Genomic DNA, 17,969 nt, shown 5'->3' with positions numbered 1-17,969 from the left:
TAGAATATTTGTACCAAATAAAATACAGCATTTTGATTTTGAGAGTATTTCCTAACTTGTTCCATAGGTGTTTATATCATTGTTCTTAATAAAGTTTTATGTAAATTTCCTGGGACATTGTAATATCTAAAACCAAAGAGGATAATCTAATCAAATGTTCTAAAGAATAAATTAATATGGCCTCTCATAACCTAAGAAGAAAAGGCACTGGTATGATATGCTGAGAACTGAATGTTAATTTTACTGCTTTCATAATTTGTATGGCTTTGGTTAAAATCTTACACGTTACATATCTTAGCTTTTTCTTCTATAAGATGGGTTATGTTATGCCTGCCAAGGTTAGAATATTCGCTACCTGTGAATATACTTTGTAAAGGTCAAAAACTACATGATTTCTTTATTATTTCTAGATGGAGTAAATTGAATTCCCAAAATTTCATCTATGCTCTTCTTTCTAAAATACCAAGATCCTTTAAACTAGAAATACTTTAATTATATCTAATTAACTTTCTCTTTTCAATATTATACCAAAAATAGATATTATTGAATTATTATTGACATAGCAGTTGCAATAGAAAAAGGTTTTCAGAGCCCTATATAACTGAGCAGATACAATCCATGACACACCTGTTAATTGTCTGTATCCAAAGGAAAAATAAAACTTCTCTTATGTTTTCATCAAGCAGGAAGTTACAACTTGGAGCAAGCACCTAGGCTAAACTCCCACAGAGACAGGGAGACAGGAAGCCATGTCCAAGATGTCTCCAAGGCCCCCAAGAAAGATTTCTGGCATATAAAACTGGTTTATTTAGATTTTAAAAAGATTCCCATACATCTCAAAGAGACAAAGAGGATTTGCAGTTCCAAGTTTTCTAAAGGAAATGATGAGAGAAAAGTGAGGAGAGTAGTTCACTTTCCCTTTTGACACAGTTTTTTTATTATTTGTATTTACCGTTACGAATATGAACTAAAAACTTCCTTCTCTTTCCTTCTTTTGTTTTTAGGCTCCACTTAACACTCCCGTAACAGAAGACAGATTTGGAATTTTAACAGAGAAATACAGAATTCCTGTGCCAATTCTTCCAGGTAAGGTATGATAAATATGTGTAGACTCATAGAATTCTGTACCTGGAGGGAACCACATTTCATCTGGTGAAATCTTTTCTTTTTACAGATGAGAAAACTGATGCTCGGAGATTTGAAGGACTGACCCAAAGTTATATAGCTAGCTTATAGTAAAACAGGACTAGAACCTAGTTCGTCTTCCAGTCTAGAAGAATTGAGATAGCCTTGTAAGGCAACCCAGAATTTTAATGTAGTGTTGTAATGGTTTTTTAATTTAATACTTAGAACTCTATGCCAAAGCTGTAGAATATAAGTGAAATTATGACCATAGGATGATGTGTATATTTACACAGAAATTACACATTGCTTAGAATTTTTAAATTAAGTATTTATGTTTTTGAGTTGTTTTACCGATAAAATGTCAGATTGATAAATTAAGCATGTATTTGTAGGTCTTCCAATGAATAATCATGGCAATTACATTGTACGCTTGGGACATTTAGTGAGCTGGATGGGAGAACAAGCAGAAGCCCTTGGTGTTGAAGTATACCCTGGTTATGCTGCTGCTGAGGTTTGTATAGTTGTATTTTGTTTTTAATATTTCTGGGAAATAATCTCTTTTTCTTTTGAATATAAACCAAAAATGGTACAGAGGTAAATAAATATTTTAGAAACCCATAGGATTTTAGAATTGTAAGATTAGAAGGAATCTTGGAAAGATCTAATCCAAAGAGTACTTGAATTCCTGATCTTGTAGGCATATATATCATGTGATTGTCTTTTATGACTGAACACCATCATCGGGGATGAGATCATCTCTATCTGACGTTTGGATTGTTGATAATATTCTCTTTCTTCTATTGAATGGAAATATATCTTCTTTTTTACACTACATAGAACAAATCAATGCCCTCTTCCAAGGACAGTTTTCCACTTATAATTATGCCCCACTCTCTTCTTCCCCACTTTCACTCTGCTGTTGTTTTCGTTTCTAGGTTAAACATTATCAGTTCTTTCAGCCATGATGATACATTAGTTTGAGTTCCTTCAGTATTCTCAGTGCACTCTGAATGCATTGCCTTTTTATGCCCTTTATAAAGTGGCATCCAGAATGAAAAAACTACTTCAAGCCTAGTGTAGAACAGGGCTCTTGCTTTCTTCACTCTAGAAACTGTTCTGTTAATTGTCTCCAAATAACTCTTTTGGCACACATATCATAGAGTTAACTCTCATTAAGTATTATTGGGGAAATGATTAAAAATAAAATCTCCTGCCAACCCAGAAAAATCACCTCTATAAATTATTAAAAAGTTTTATTATTTAGTAAGCATTAAACCAGGACTGCAGTGCATGTCACAGGCACTCTGCTAGGGAGATTGCCAAGACAGAAAGAAATCTTACCCTCTTACATAGCCACACAGATACAATCCATTACATACAAGTTAATTGTCTTTATCGAGAGAAAAAAATAAAACTTGTAATTTTTTGACAAGCAGGAAGTCACAACTTGGAGCCAAGCACCTAGCCCAGACTCCTATGGTGACAGGAAAACAGGACACCATTCTTTTTGGTGTTCACATTTCAAAAATGTCTCCGAGGCCCCTGGGAAACACGTTTCTGAGGTGCACATCTGGCAAGAGTCTTAAATAAAACTTTTAAAAACATTCCTATATCTCAGAGAGACAAAGAAAGGGTCTACAATTAACTTTTCTAAAGGAAATGATTGGACGAATTGACAGGAGGGGGAGGTTTTTTGGTTTGGGCCTCAGGGAAAATTCAAAAAAATTTTTTATTTGTTTTTACGCTTACAATATGTAAGTCAAATAAAACACATAGGTCCCTGTATTATACTTACTGCTAATACTAATTTTTGTTTTCCCAACTCTCACACACACACACACACACGCATATGTGTGTGTGTGTGTGTGTGTGTATACATGTACATACATACATACATTTGGGTTTTTGGACGCAAGTGTGGGTTTTTTATTTCTCCTGGTTAAAATGTTCTTGACTGGGATTAATATCAAAATCACAAGTAGGTGGTTTATAGAATCTATGATTTTCAGTTTTTGTGTACACACACACACACACACACACACACCCACACACACCATACACACACAGTCTCATTAACTCTCCTCTTTTCCTCAGTCCCTTAAAGATCATCATCAATAGATTAATGTCAGGTTTGTCAGGTTTCTTTGTACTCTGAGCCAGACTTCAGTTTTAGTTCAAAGCCACATTATACTGTTGATTCATTTTCAGGGTATGAAATAAAAGGTTTATGTTTTTCTTTTCATCTCCATTGCTGCTAATCCTTGCTTTACCTTTCCACTCCTGTGTCTAACCTATATTTTGTACTTCCTATCTAAAGGGCATTTTCCTCCGGAGAGGAAACAGAAACTAAGTAAGAATTATAGAATATTACTATTTCTCATCCTCAGAATTACAATTTTGACCAGTTTTCGCCAATCCTGCTTGCTCCGGAAATAAACTTTAATCACATTTGGACTATCTTGAACCTCTTTGTGTTTTGTTTTGTTGTTTCCTTTTCTTTGGTTTTTTTTTGGCGGGGGGGGCATCTCAGCTCATTTGGAACAGAGGCTTTCCTGACACTATTGTCTTCCCACCCAACACTGATGGTCTTCATTTGTTAGAGGCCCTGATTTCAGGGTCTGTATACATGTTTTTGATACCTGATCTCTTCAGAGCTCTTTGTTTATTCTCACTGGCTTCTTTAGTGACCTCTGTAGTAGCTTCCCCCTTTTCTTCTTCATCAAAGTTGTGGCATTTCTTTCATTTCCAACTGTTCGAGCTATGTTCTTTTATACTCTCGAAGGGAGTATCTTTAAAACATGTCTCTTTTTTTTGCCTAAACATGTTAAAACCTGTTATTTCTGTAATCTAGAGAACATGTTCACTTTCTTAAATATCTATTGCTTCTTTTCAGGTTGGTTATGAATCCTCTAAGGTGATAACCAAATATGTTTTCATTTTAGGTACTTTTTCATGAAGATAGCAGTGTAAAAGGAGTTGCCACTAACGATGTAGGGATACAAAAGGATGGTGCACCAAAGGTAAACATTTTAACAGTTAATGCGCTTAACAAACTGACAAAAAAAGAATCGACTTAAATACAATAATTTAGCTTTGCTACAAACTGCACATTAATAAAGTGTATGTTAGAATATAATTATTAATGTGGAATTTTTCTCTTAAAAAATATAGAGGCATCTTTGAACTAAAAAGGACTTAGACAAGAAGATATAACATGTTTAAGAATACTTTTTTTAAAGATAAAAACATGACTCATACAAATATAAAACAAACATGGGACAAAGATTTTATTTCACTCATTAATAAATGACAGAATCAGTAATATGTTACAGCCAGTTCAAGGAGAATTAAAAAAACATACATATATGTAGGTCATCAATCAACTGCATTGCCACTTCCATAATTTTCATTTCTGTGGACGAGAATCATTTGCATTACTATTAGTAATGCTGATCAAGTCTTTGATGTGATTGTAATATCTCTTGGCAAATATACAACTGATTGCTTTCCTCTCATTCAGATATAATCCTGGATGGTTTTCAGGATTTACAACTTTTATTTTTGAATTTGCAAAAGAAAACCTCTCAGGATCTGGATCTCTCACTGTGTAAGATTCCTTGGAAAGGACAAGAAAAAAAAACACCTTGCTTTCCCATAATACTAGAACAAAACATAAAATAACATCTCAGTAAATTAATTTGTCAATTCATATTTATTTGCTCATTGTCTTAATTTCTCAACTGGTTCATAAGCTCCATAAGGGAAGAGATCATGGAGCGTTACTGCAGTACCTACCATAGCGCCAGGTCATGTCAGGTCCTCAATAAATATTTGTTAACTTAGAATTTATCCTTCTCTCTGCCATTCTTGAATAGAATGGGGAATCTAGTTGAGTCTCCTCCAGCAGATTTTCCTGCTTCTCATTTCTTCCTGCTTAGAGATAAGCAAGTGGCAAAACTCTTGAGTCTTACCTACTTCATTGTTCTAAGTGTTTGACTGGTTTCGTCGGAATTCTGTGAGGTCTGGGATTCAGTGTGTCCTAGAGTAGGCCCTTGAAGCTATTTTTTAACAAGCCCCCAAAGAATTCTGGTGCATAGCTAGATTTGCAAACAACTATTATCTCCTACTGCTTTCCATAATAATGAAAGAATATTGTTTTTCCTGTATTCTTTCCTGTGTTATAGTTATTCTTTCCTGTATTATGATCATTTAATTTTTTTTTAAAGATTTTATTTATTTGGGAGAGAGAGAGAGAATGAGAGATAGATAGAGAGCACGAGAGGGAAGAGGGTCAGAGGGAGAAGCAGACTCCCTGCTGAGCAGGGAGCCTGATGTGGGACTCGATCCCAGGACTCCAGGATCATGACCTGAGCTGAAGGCAGTCGCTTAACCAACTGAGCCACCTAGGTGCCCATGATCATTTAATTTTAAAGTGTACTGTATTCTTTTAAGATTTTTATATTTACAATTACAACAGAACTGAGGCACACAAGTTCTGCTATTCTGATATTTCATTTTTTGTATGTTCTCAAATTTGTTCAAAAGTAAATTTTTGTGTTTTGGGCTTTGTAGTTAAAAAAAAACATATCTTTCCTGGGATACCTGGGTGGCCTAGTTGGTCAAGCCTCTGCTTTCAGCTCAGGTCATGATCCCAGGGTCGTGGGATTGAGTTCCGCATCGGGCTCCCTGCTCAGAGGGGAGCCTGCTTCTCCCTCTGTCTGCTGCTTCCCCTGTTTGTGCTCTCTTTTCTCTCTGACAAATAAGTAAAATCTTAAAAAAAAAAAGAAAAAAAACCCATATCTTTCCTATATTGTGTTTATATAGATATAAAAACATAGAAGAGTACATGGAGTCTTAGTGATATGAGCTCCAGAATCTAAATTTTTAAAATAACTGTTTTAGTACCACAGGTTTGGCGTGGGGAGAACCGAGAACTGTGTTTATTCTGTTGTTCCACTCTATTTAACACACCTAGTTAGGCTTTCTTCCCTGCCATTTCACTGAAACAGCTCGTCGGAGTCACAAATACCCCCACCTTGTCAACCGAGTAATCATTTCTCTTGTCTTTTTTACTTGATATCCTAGTAGGCAGCGCTGACATGGTTGGCTTCTCACACCACCTTTGTAACCGAATGTCATGAGCATGCTATGAGGACACACACACAAGTTGTGTCTTTCCACAATGGCGGCTTTATTCAATCATGTGACCACATCTGGTCACATGGCTCTAAATACCCAAGTCCAGAATCCTATGTCCTCCTGCTTATTCAGAAGCTCTGTGCCACATCTAATAGCCATCTTATTATAAGAATTCTGATTTGGACATTTTTAAGTTTCAGACGTTAAGTGATTTGCCCAAGGTCAGCCAGCTGTAAATAGTGGGGCTGGGGTTTGAATATAAACAGTGTGGCTGGCTTCAGGGCCTGCCCCTTGAAAACTACGGGACATACTGCCTCTAAGAGGAAGCTGAAATATATTAAGTAACATTTTAGTTCATTAAGATTGAATTGTTTTAGGGGCGCCTGGGTGGCTCAGTCATTAAGCATCTGCCTTCGGCTCAGATCATGATCCCAGGGTCCTGGGATAGAGCCCCGCATCAGGTTCTCTGCTCAGTAGGGAGTCTGCTTCTCCCTCTCCCACTCCCCCTGCTTGTGTTCCCTCTCTTGCTGTGTCTCTGTCAAATAAACAAATCTTTAAAAAAAAAAAAGATTGAATTGTTTTATAATTGATGCCAGGGAAACTGGATGGCCATCTGGAAACAAATAGAGTTGGGCCTTTATTTTTTAAAGAAATTCTGAGGATTTCTTAAAACAATAAAAAAAATTAGAAGGAAACCTCGATTACAGTTACAACCTAAAGGGAGGATAAGCCATCCTATAGAGACAAGAAATAATAAACCTGTAAGAGACAGATCTTTTTAACTGTATAAAAATTAAACACTTCTGTATACCAAAGTTACTATAAAGTCTATAGATAAACAGTTGATTGGGGGAAAATTTTTTTATTACCTGTAATATCAAATAGCACATATACATTAAGAAAAAAGACAGCATTTTAGAAAAATGAGCAATATCTAAAAAATAGACAATTCACAGAAGAGCAAGTCCAGATGACTACTGTAACTCATAAGGAAAGATACTTAAGTACCTTTTCTTCAGAGTCCACAGCTTAAATGTCATTTCTTCAAAGAAGCCTTTCCTGTCCACCCAGTCCCGAACAGTTTCCTTATTTTATTCCCTCTCATAACACCCTGTGCTTTTTTTATAGCACTTAATCATAATTTGTAATTATATGCTCATGTATTTCTTTAATATCTCCCTCTATGACTAGCCTGGAGGAAAAGGACCTGTCTTTTATTCATCTCTGTATTCCCATTACCTAGCATAAAACCTGGCACACTGTAGGCATTCATTAATATTTCTTGACTCAAAAAGGGAAAAAGTGCTTAAAACAGTAGTCAGGGAAATGCAACTTAAAATAACAGTGACTTAGCACTGTACTTAGCAAAAACATAAAATAAACAGTTATATCTCTCAGTAACTGAACTGTAGGGAAAAGGCTTTTCTTTTTTTTTTTTATTTAAATTCAATTAGCCAACATATAGTACATCATTTGTTTTTGATGTAGTGTTCAGTGATTCATTAGTTGTGTATAACACCCAGTGCTCATCACATCACGTGCCCTCCTTAATACCCGTCACCCGGTTACCCCATTCCTCCACCCACCTCCCTTTCCACAACCCTCAGTGTGTTTCCTGGAGTTAAGAGTCTCTCATGGTTCGTCTCCCTCTCCGATTTCTTCCCATTCAGTTTTCCCTCCTTCCCCTCTGATCCTCTGCACTATTTCTTATATTCTACATATGAGTGAAACCATATGATAATGTCTTTTCCTGATTGACTTATTTCACTTAGCATAATACCCTCCAGAGTTCCATCCATGTTGATGTAATGGTGGGTATTCATCTTTTCTGATGGCTGAGCAATATTCCATTGTATATATGAACCACATCTTCTTTATCCATTCATCTGTTGAAGGACAGGTTGGCTTCTTCCACAGTTTGGCTATTGTGGACATTGCTGCTATAAACATTGGGGTGCATGTGCCCCTTCTTTTCACTACATCTGTATCTTTGGGGTAGATACCCAGTAGTGCAATTGCTGGGTTGTAGGGTAACTTCCATACTGTGGGAAAAGGCTTTTCTTATACACTGCTGGTGGAAAGCGAACTGGTTATATTATAAAATAAAAATAGGTGTGCCCTTTGATCAAACAGTGCCACTCCTGGGAATCTACCTTACAGGAATAAAAGCACCAATATTGTAAGAATTTATCTATATATATAGACAGATATATACACAAGGGTGTATGTTTTATAACCATTTTTGGTCACAAATAAACTGGAAACAGAGTGAATGGCTATTAAACATTAGCAGAATAGATGAATAAGCTATGGTATTTCCACATGGACTACTATCCAGCCATTGAGGAGAAAGATTTGAGCTCTACAATGATGTAAAAAGATTTCCATGAAGTATCCTTAAGTGAGAAAAGTAAGATACAGTATTAAATTATCCTATTTTTTGTAAAATAAATCAGGAACCAAAAAAGTTTAAGTGTATATGTATCTCAGTATGTATGTGTGTTTAAATATTTGGGTAAAACTGTACATACTAGATTGTTAACATGGTTTATGGATGAGTGAAGTATAATGAGAGTGAGCAGGCAAGAACAAAATAAAAAGATACTGAGTGAAATTACAGGATGTGTATGTAAGTGTAATATACATGTATGCATATATATGACACTTATAAGCATTGCACAAGAAAAAAATAGCAGTTACCAATAAATGTGTGAAAGATGTTCAGACTTTGTAATAATCAATTAATTTAGTAAATTAATGAGATAATTCTTACCATTCAGACTGAAAATATTTAGCACCAAGTATATTCATCTAGGCAATGCTTTATATAGTGAAACACACTAGAACAGCCTAAATGTCCCAGTATTGAAAATTATTTGAGGGACGCCTGGGTGGCTCAGTTGGTTAAGCGGCTGCCTTCGGCTCAGGTCATGATCCCAGGGTCCTGGAATTGAGTCCTGCATCGGGCTCCTTGCTTGGCAGGGAGCCTGCTTCTCCCTCTGCCTGCCTCTCCCCCTGCTTGTGTTCTGTCTCTCTCTCTCTCTGATAGATAGATAGATAGATAGATAGATAGATAGATAGATAGATAGATAAAACTTTTTAAAAATAAATAATTTAAAAAATTTTTTGAAAAATTAGGGGATTCTATTCAAGCATTAAAAATGATTGCTTTAGGGGCGCCTGGGTGGCTCAGTCAGTTAAGTGACCTACTCTTAATTTTGGTTCACCTCGTGATCTCAGGGTCCTGAGATCAAGCCCGGCATCGGGCTTTGTGTTGGGTATGGAGCCTGCTTAGGAATCTCTCTCCAGACTCCTTCTGCCCCAGCCCCTCCTCATGAGCTCTCTCTATTTAAAAAAAAAGAAAAGAATTCTTTTCTTGGTGTATATTGCTTTTACATTCAACTAATGTGAAAACAGTTATAAAACTCAGTGTAAAACTACTTTTTGTCTTTGCATATAGACAGACATACACATAAAATGAATAGAGAACTGTCAGAAAAGATATATTTCATAAGAGACTTCACTGATTATTCTGTATTCCTTTACTAAGTAAACTTTATTGAATGCCTTGTGGTAGGTGTAAGTGCAAAATACAGAAAGCAAAAGAGAGGTAAAGACTTTAATTATGGCTTTTTTTCCACTTGGAAAAAAAAATTGGTTTTAGAATATACATTCAGCAATAGAGAACAAGTAAAATTAAAGTGAAAAAAGCAAGTAGCTAAAGAGTATATTTAGTATCATTCTACTTGTGTTAGAAGGATATAAATAGACTCTATATAGTTTTTTATTCATGGAAATTTTCTGTCATGATTCACAAGAAAGCTTTTGATAGTGTTTTTTGCTTCAGATGATGGAACTGGAAAACCAGGAACAGGGGGGAAATGGATTTTCACTTTCCACTTTATTTTCATTTGTAGAGAATATTTTTAGCATGAGCATGCTTTATTTGCTTTTTTAATTCTTACACACTTAACCATTCAGGTACTTTGGAAGTAAAAAAGAAAAATACAACAAAGACACAGGATATATTATAAAATTTAAATTAGATTCCACTTACAACAGTAGTTTTATTTCTAGTATTATGTATTTGTATTGTTTCTTCTATACCTGAATCATAGTTCAAATCAAAACTGACCAGATCGTGAATATTTTTTGAATTGTCAAACGCTGCAATTTAATATGTTTTTATTATTTAGACAACATTTGAGAGAGGACTAGAACTACATGCAAAAGTTACAGTTTTTGCAGAGGGTTGCCACGGACATCTAGCCAAGCAACTATATAAGAAGTTTGATTTGAGAGCCAATTGTGATCCCCAAACCTATGGAATTGGACTGAAGGAGGTATCCTGATTTGTTTTTGTAATTTTAATTTTAAACTATGGAGTTTAAACTCATTTGTATTATAATGTAGTCTGTAACATTGATATAATTTTATAGTTGCTATATTTTTCATTCACTTGAAATGTTCATCATAACTAAAAATATTTGGGATATTTTTAAGGGGCTAGAAAATATTACTAATCAAATTCCATTATTATCTAAATTGTTTCTGTGTGTTGTAATTGTTTTAAGAAACATTGCTTGAAATCACAAAAATATTTCTAATATGAATTTCTTTTCATTGTAATGCCATCTGTCCTAATAAGATTTGACTTAATACCCCTATGCTGTTTGTAGGGTGACCACATCCTACAAGAACTGTTGCTTTAAAATAGCACTGGGAAGATAATTTAGTATAGGCATAGTATATTGATCTGAAACCTAAAATTTAAGTAGATTAAGTTTAATATATTTTCTCAATTTATCCAATCTCTGTTTTCCCAAACCTTGGGCTTATTAGAGTGTAAAAGATTCATTACAATGCTTCTGTTTAAATTTTTGGGGGGTAAAGCTCAGAATATTTCCAATTCTGTATATAGCTAGATTTATTGTGAGTAAAGGTTTTATTGTTTTGGTAGGTTGCACGTAACACATAATATTATCTGATTTTTAGATATTTCAAAGGGAAATTGTTTAAAATTTAAAACTTAACCATTCCAGGGGCACCTGGGTGGCTCAGTCAGTTAAGCATCTGCCTTCGGCTCAGGTCGTGATCCCAGGGTCCTGGGACGGAGCCCCGCTTCGGGCTCCCTGCTCCGCGGGGAGCCTGCTTCTCCCTCTCCCTCTGCCTGCTGTTCCGCCTGCTTGTGCTCGCTCTCTCTCTGTCAAATAAATAAATAAAATCTTTAAAAAAAAAAAAAAACAAACTTACCATTCTGGAAATAGATGAACAGTTTGTTTCATTTGGGAAAAGGGGAGTGCAGGAGAGCAAGAGCTGTTTTATTGAAGAACAGCATATATACTGGAAAGCAGCAGATTGTAAGTGTACAGCTCAATTAATTTTTATAAGGTGAGCATACCCATGGAACCACCCAGATCAAGATCTAGAACATTACCAACACCCCAGAAGTTTTCCTCATCTCTTCAGTGGTGTTCCCTATAATCGCATGAAAGTCTTAACCAATTTGGAAATCTAATCATTTTCTTAAATTTCTTAAAGAGTTCGTAGCTTTTCTGACCTGTTTTTAGTCCAGTTCATCATACTGCTATTTGATACAATTTTCTTGATATGTGAAGTTCTTCTCTTATTACAGTTTTTCCCTTGAAATTTTCACAACTAAGACATAAAACCTGGCAAGTTTGATATATTTTGGTGGCAGAAAAAACTTAAATAATGCTCTAGGACTTCTTTTTTTAAGTTATGGATTATTCATGAAAAGAAGTGGAAACCAGGGAGAGTGGATCACACTGTCGGCTGGCCCTTGGACAGACACACTTATGGAGGCTCCTTCCTCTACCATTTAAATGAAGGCGAACCCCTGGTAGCCCTTGGTTTTGTGGTAAGTTACACGCCCATTCTAGAAAACTCTACTGTTAGAGTCCTTGGATCATCAGTGTTATAAAATCTGGAGCATGTAAAATGCTTTTCATTTAAAAGTCACTTTCTAATTTTGTCAATAGGTAAAGTGCTTGTGGCTGTTACAGGCATTGGTCTATAGCTTTAAACACACATAGCTTTTGTGATGGTAGCTACTAAATGCCAAACACTATGCCCTAGGCTTCACAGAGAATTCTAAGTTTCATAAAAGTCCTATGAAGTATGTATATCCTTATTTTACTGACGGGACACTGAAGTCCAAACAAGTTACACAACTTTCCCAAATACACCCATTAAATGACAGAGGCAGGATTCACACCTGAGTTTGCGTGACTTCCAAGCCCATTTTCCACTATGGCATGCTGTCACGAAAAATGAAATCAGCACTGGGTTTGAATCTTTAACTTTTAAAAAATGTAAGCATTTTCTCCCTTTTTGGCCACTTACATCTTTGCAGTAAACTACATCTTGAACATTGCAAGGAATGGAAAAATAAGGGTTTCTGTACCTTACAGTTGGTGGCAGCTTTATAATTTAATGTCATAGCTAGACTTGTATATGACACATTATTAAATTTTTGCATTATTGGTGTTTTTTGATACCCAGCCAAGTGTTCAGTTTCTCATCTTTGTATGATTATTCCAATGACTTAATTTTTTCAAAGCAAAAAAGATTTGGTTATTAATTCCAGCATTTTGATAATGCCTTATAAAATGTAACTTCTTATATTTCTTGTCCTATTTTTTCTAAGTTTGATTACATTGTTTCTTCATTTTTGCCTCATTAGTACCACAGATAGCTTATTAGTTAATTACTAGAGTGGGTACTGATAAATGAAAAATAATTACAACTCCTTTTGTAGAAACATAATGTTAGACACTTACCTACAAATATTTTTCTAGTTTGGGCTTTTATTTACAGAGCACAATGATTTATTAATATGTTCTAAATTTTTAAAGTTTGGCCAATTATAAACACATGGTATCCTTTTGTTTACCCTTTCTTTTCCAAACAGATTTTATTCAGTTATTTATTTAAGTTTGGATTACTGCATATGTTTCTCCAAGTACTTTGAATACAAGAAATTTAATGTACATGTTTTCTTATAAATATTGATCACATTTTACCTTGATATAATTTGAAATAAAAATGTCTAATTGTATAAATCTACCAAATTTAAATATAAAAATTTTAAGGTTGGTCTAGACTACCAGAATCCATATTTGAGTCCATTTAAAGAGTTCCAGAGGTGGAAACACCATCCCAGCATTCAGCCAACATTGGAAGGTGGAAAAAGGATTGCATATGGAGCCAGAGCCCTGAATGAAGGTGGCTTTCAGGTAACTCATCCAACTTTTTCTTATTTCTGTATTATAAAGTAAACATTGGAAATATAATGTAATAAATTCAGATAAAGAATAGAAAATTATGTCATAGGAAGAAACTTTAATCAGAGCATATAGTGTTTATAAAACTGTGTCACACCGTAGTTAAATAAAATTACACCATGAATTTAGTTTTAAGAATATATTGATTTCGGGGCGCCTGGGTGGCTCAGTAGTTAAGCATCTGCCTTCGGCTCAGGTCATGATCCTAGGGTCCTGGGATCGAGCCCCGCATCGGGCTCCCTGCTCAGCGGGAGGCCTGCTTCTCCCTCCCCCACTCCCCCTGCTTGTGTTCCCTCTCTCGCTGTATCTCTGTCAAATAAATGAATAAAATCTTAAAAAAAAAAGAATATATTGATTTCTTGAGATAAATTTATAGGCTTTTTGTTGGTTGGTTGGGTTTTAGCCAGAAAATTAAAACTATATGATCCAAAGATATTTTCCTTTATTCCTTAGCTGCCAGGAAACAGAGATTTAGTTTTCCACAAAGGTAATTAATTCATCCCAACTACCTAGTAACATCCATGCCTTTTAGGTGGCCTCTGTCAAGCTTTTGCCCTTAATTGTCTATTCTGGTATATGTTCATAATAAATCTTATGAAATGTTAATGTAACATTATATATTAATTGAATTTAAATTTCAAAAAAGAATACAGTATATAATACAACATACAAAAAAAGAAGAAACTGGTAGCTCAAGTCTATACAAAGAATTTTGTAGTCAGTAAAAATATGATGGGTACATCTGCAGATGTTGACATGGAAAAGATGTTAAAGATACGATATTAAGTAAAAATAAAAAAAACAAGCTATAAAACAGCATAGTTATAAAAAAAGTTAATGTATTAAGTATATATAGACAATGAGATAAAAAACCTAGGTAGCTATGATAAAAGCTGTTAGTACTACTGTAAAAATATTAGGTAAGATGATCTAAAAAATTAGCTTACTAAAATTTATACCAAGTGATTTAAAGCAAGTTATCTTCTCTGGCCTTTATTTTATAGATGATCCTTTCTGTCTCTAATATTCTAGGAATCTGAAGCCATTTTATAGATTGGATGTCTTTTTTTTTTTTTCTGTAATTCTGTTGTAGAAGTAACAGATGGTAGAAAATTGGGGGAGAAGGGAGTTAACCTTTAAAATGAAGTTCCAAATACTTTATTACTGTAACAATAATTCATAAAGTCAAGTAAAATCATAGTTAAATTATAAATGTAATCCCTAGAATCTTAAAATAACAGTATCCCTAAGTTCTGTTGCTATGGAATTACTTCTCATGAGGTTTTGTTTCTAGAGTAGTAATTCATTTGCAACAAATATTTATTAAATTGCATAACTATGTTCAAGCCCATTCAGCTCTTTTGCCCAATCTCTATAATATCTGTCAGTCTAATTCTGCTCTTTTTAATTTATAAAGTTCCCAGTATATTCAATAGGACATACAGATCTGTATTTAAAAACATCTGCCTTGTGTGTTTCAACATCTCAGATGATTTTTTAGAATGGCAGGAAGAGTTGACCGCACACATGCACTTACACACACACACTCACTTTTTACTTAAATTTTCTGATTCAGTTAGTCAAAGATTCAGAAATGTAGTTCTAGTAAGTTTTTGAAGAACCTTAAGCAATAATTTGAAACATTTGATTTTATTTTGAGCTAACAAATACGACATGACTTTTTTCCCTCTTTTGAAAATTAAGTCATACTTATTTTATAACCGGAAGTTTATACCTCTTAATCCACTTCACATATTTTGCCATCCCCCCGCTCACCTCCCCTCTGGCAACCACCAGTTCTCTTTATAAATAAGGTTGTTTCTATATACACGACTTTTTATTTCTTTTTCAGTTTGTGCCAAAACTTACCTATTCGGGAGGGTTTCCAGTAATTTGTGGTTTAATGAATATCCTAGAATACATTTCTCAGTGCAACTTTTCCTCAGTTCCTTAACAAGATACCCAGCTGCCAGTAACACTGCCCTACAGGGCAGGATCCTCCCAGGATGTAAAAATATGGTTGCTTGGGCCGTGAGACTTTTCTTCATAGGACTTCGGCACCAGTTTGGAAGAACTTGTACTAGTAATCCACGCCCTTTTCTTAAACTTGACAGTCTTCTGGTTATTAAATCAAACAGTGTCAGCAAGACCACAGCCCTCCTTAAGAGAAGTGTTGTCATTATCCCAATTCCTAGGATCTCTTTCCGGCTAGGAATATTCCGGAAGGCCCTCCCCCTCTTATCTACTCTGTGAGCCTGATTTCATGCTCTTTTATCTAGGTGGTTCTAATATTGAATTCAGTCTGAGAACCATAATCATAAATTCATATATTAAAATATATTCTTTAAGGAAGTAGCTAACTGTAATGATGCCATGATGAGAACCTAAGTTTCCATCCCTAGATATCAAAGTAAAACAAAAAGGACATATAGAGTTAACATCCTTTTGTCAATCATGTGTTGCTGAGAATGCACATAACAGCAGATTACAATTTAGATAATAGTTGTTTAGGTTTAGGGAGTATTTTTAGACATGGATATGTAAAAATAACATTTAATATGTTAACGCTCTGGTCCTAAATCTGTCTCATGTAGGTTAGTCATGGGGAAGAAGAGGAAAAAGTCTTAGAAAAATAGTAATAGTTCTAATCCTCATTCTTAGGAAATGGGGAAAAAAACTGCCCTCGCTCTGATTTTTCCCCTTCACATTTTTCCCTACAGCCTTGGAAGACTTTTAAGAGATGATAATCTGTAGTATTCAGTTTTGTTTAAGCTAAAAATGCACTTTGAATGTTTCTTTCCTCAGTCTATACCAAAACTCACCTTTCCTGGTGGCTTACTAATTGGTTGTAGTCCTGGTTTCATGAATGTTCCCAAGATCAAAGGTACCCACACAGCAATGAAAAGTGGAATTTTGGCAGCAGAATCTATTTTTAATCAACTAACTAGTGAAAATCTCCAATCAAAGACAATAGGTAAGAACTTCCTATTTAAAGCATTGAAAATTGTCAGGTTCTTCACTGAGATATTTAAAAAGAAGCTATTTCAACATACACTTAGTATATAGATAGAGGATGAAAATAAATACAATTAAAAATCTTGAGGTCTTTATGCATATTTCAGGTGACATTAAAAGATCTGTCCCTTTTCACAAAGCATTCAGATGTATGCTGTGCAAAGAAAACTATATGACCTAATCTCAGTAATTAGATTTTTATAGCAATGTTCTGTTTTATTCACATCAAAAGTAGAATAGTACCAGTGATGTCCCACCTACTTAGAAATGACTTACAGTTTGGGGCACCTGGGGCACCTGGGTGACTCAGTCATTAAGCGTCTGCCTTCGGCTCAGGTCATGATCCCAGGGTCCTGGGATCGAGCCCCACATCGCACTCCCTGCTCCACGGGAAGCCTGCTTCTCCCTCTCCCACTCCCCCTGCTTGTGGTCCTTCTTTCACTGTGTCTCTCTCTGTCAAATAAATAAATAAATAAAAATCTTAAAAAAAATAAATAAAGTTTGGGGCACCTGACTGGTTCAGTTGGTAGAGCATGCGGCTCTTGCTCTTGGGGTCATGAGTTTGGACCCCCACGTTGGGTATAGAGATTGCTTGAACTTTTTAAAAAATTTTTTAAAAAATGATTTCAAGTTTGACTGTACTTTGTTACATTTCATATGTATCATGTACACACTAAGATACCTCACAAATACTGCAGGGTGTTCAATCTGAAAACAGAACAGCTTTGCAGACTGCAGAATCCAGCAGCACCTTGTCCTTTGCAGGCTTTGCAAGCACAGCCATAGATGTGACCCTTCTGCTCTGGTGGAGAGGAAGAACTAAACTCTTCTACCTCCATAAACCCTTAATCTATGAAGACGCTTAAGTAATTCTCAATTTTTCTCAAAATAAAAGCCTAAGTTTTCACACTCCTCTGATTTCATCTCTTTTTACTCTCCATTCCAGCCACACTGGCTTCTTGACTGTAAGACCATCTCGTGGTCTTTACTCATGGCTGACTCCCCCACTCCCTTCCCCTTTGCTCAGATCTCTCTCTCATGGTGGCCTTACATGGACTGTACCAGTTAATTTACAACACACACAGAGCACTCCCACCCCTTCCCCCAACAGACTTTTTTTTTTTTCCTATAGTATTTTCCCCCTTTTGGCACATAATTACCAACTTTGTCTCCTGCCTCTTGGATGGAAAACTCCAAGAGAGCAGAGACTTTGTTCACCAGGAATCCCAAATCCCTGGCACATAGTAACAACTCAGTATTTATTTGATAAATAAACCTTATTCCTTAGAATTCCAAAAAACAAATGTTCCTCCAGGGAGAAGTATGAAACCTGATTATGCTTTCAAATGTCTTCGTAGAAATGGAGTCCTAGGTTGTGGGAGA

General features: G+C 35.4%; 1 protein-coding gene across 1 annotated transcript in view; it reads left to right on the top strand.

Moving 5' to 3' along the window:
- The window catches only part of ETFDH (electron transfer flavoprotein dehydrogenase), a 29,743-nt gene that overhangs the window by 6,428 nt on the left and 5,346 nt on the right, over nucleotides 1-17,969 (top strand). Inside the window, exons 4-10 of the mRNA XM_028104314.2 lie at nucleotides 1,005-1,086; nucleotides 1,518-1,636; nucleotides 4,068-4,145; nucleotides 10,461-10,607; nucleotides 12,005-12,145; nucleotides 13,380-13,523; nucleotides 16,377-16,545. Of these exons, the coding sequence (XP_027960115.1) occupies nucleotides 1,005-1,086; nucleotides 1,518-1,636; nucleotides 4,068-4,145; nucleotides 10,461-10,607; nucleotides 12,005-12,145; nucleotides 13,380-13,523; nucleotides 16,377-16,545 (880 nt within the window). The remainder of the gene's footprint in view (nucleotides 1-1,004; nucleotides 1,087-1,517; nucleotides 1,637-4,067; nucleotides 4,146-10,460; nucleotides 10,608-12,004; nucleotides 12,146-13,379; nucleotides 13,524-16,376; nucleotides 16,546-17,969) is intronic.

The sequence above is a fragment of the Eumetopias jubatus genome, unplaced genomic scaffold (assembly GCF_037043125.1).
Source record: "Eumetopias jubatus isolate StellerSeaLion01/CBP00866 unplaced genomic scaffold, mEumJub1_p1.0 scaffold_2, whole genome shotgun sequence".
NCBI classification, from domain to species: Eukaryota; Metazoa; Chordata; class Mammalia; order Carnivora; family Otariidae; genus Eumetopias; species Eumetopias jubatus.
This window is presented reverse-complemented; position numbering and strand designations above follow the sequence as displayed.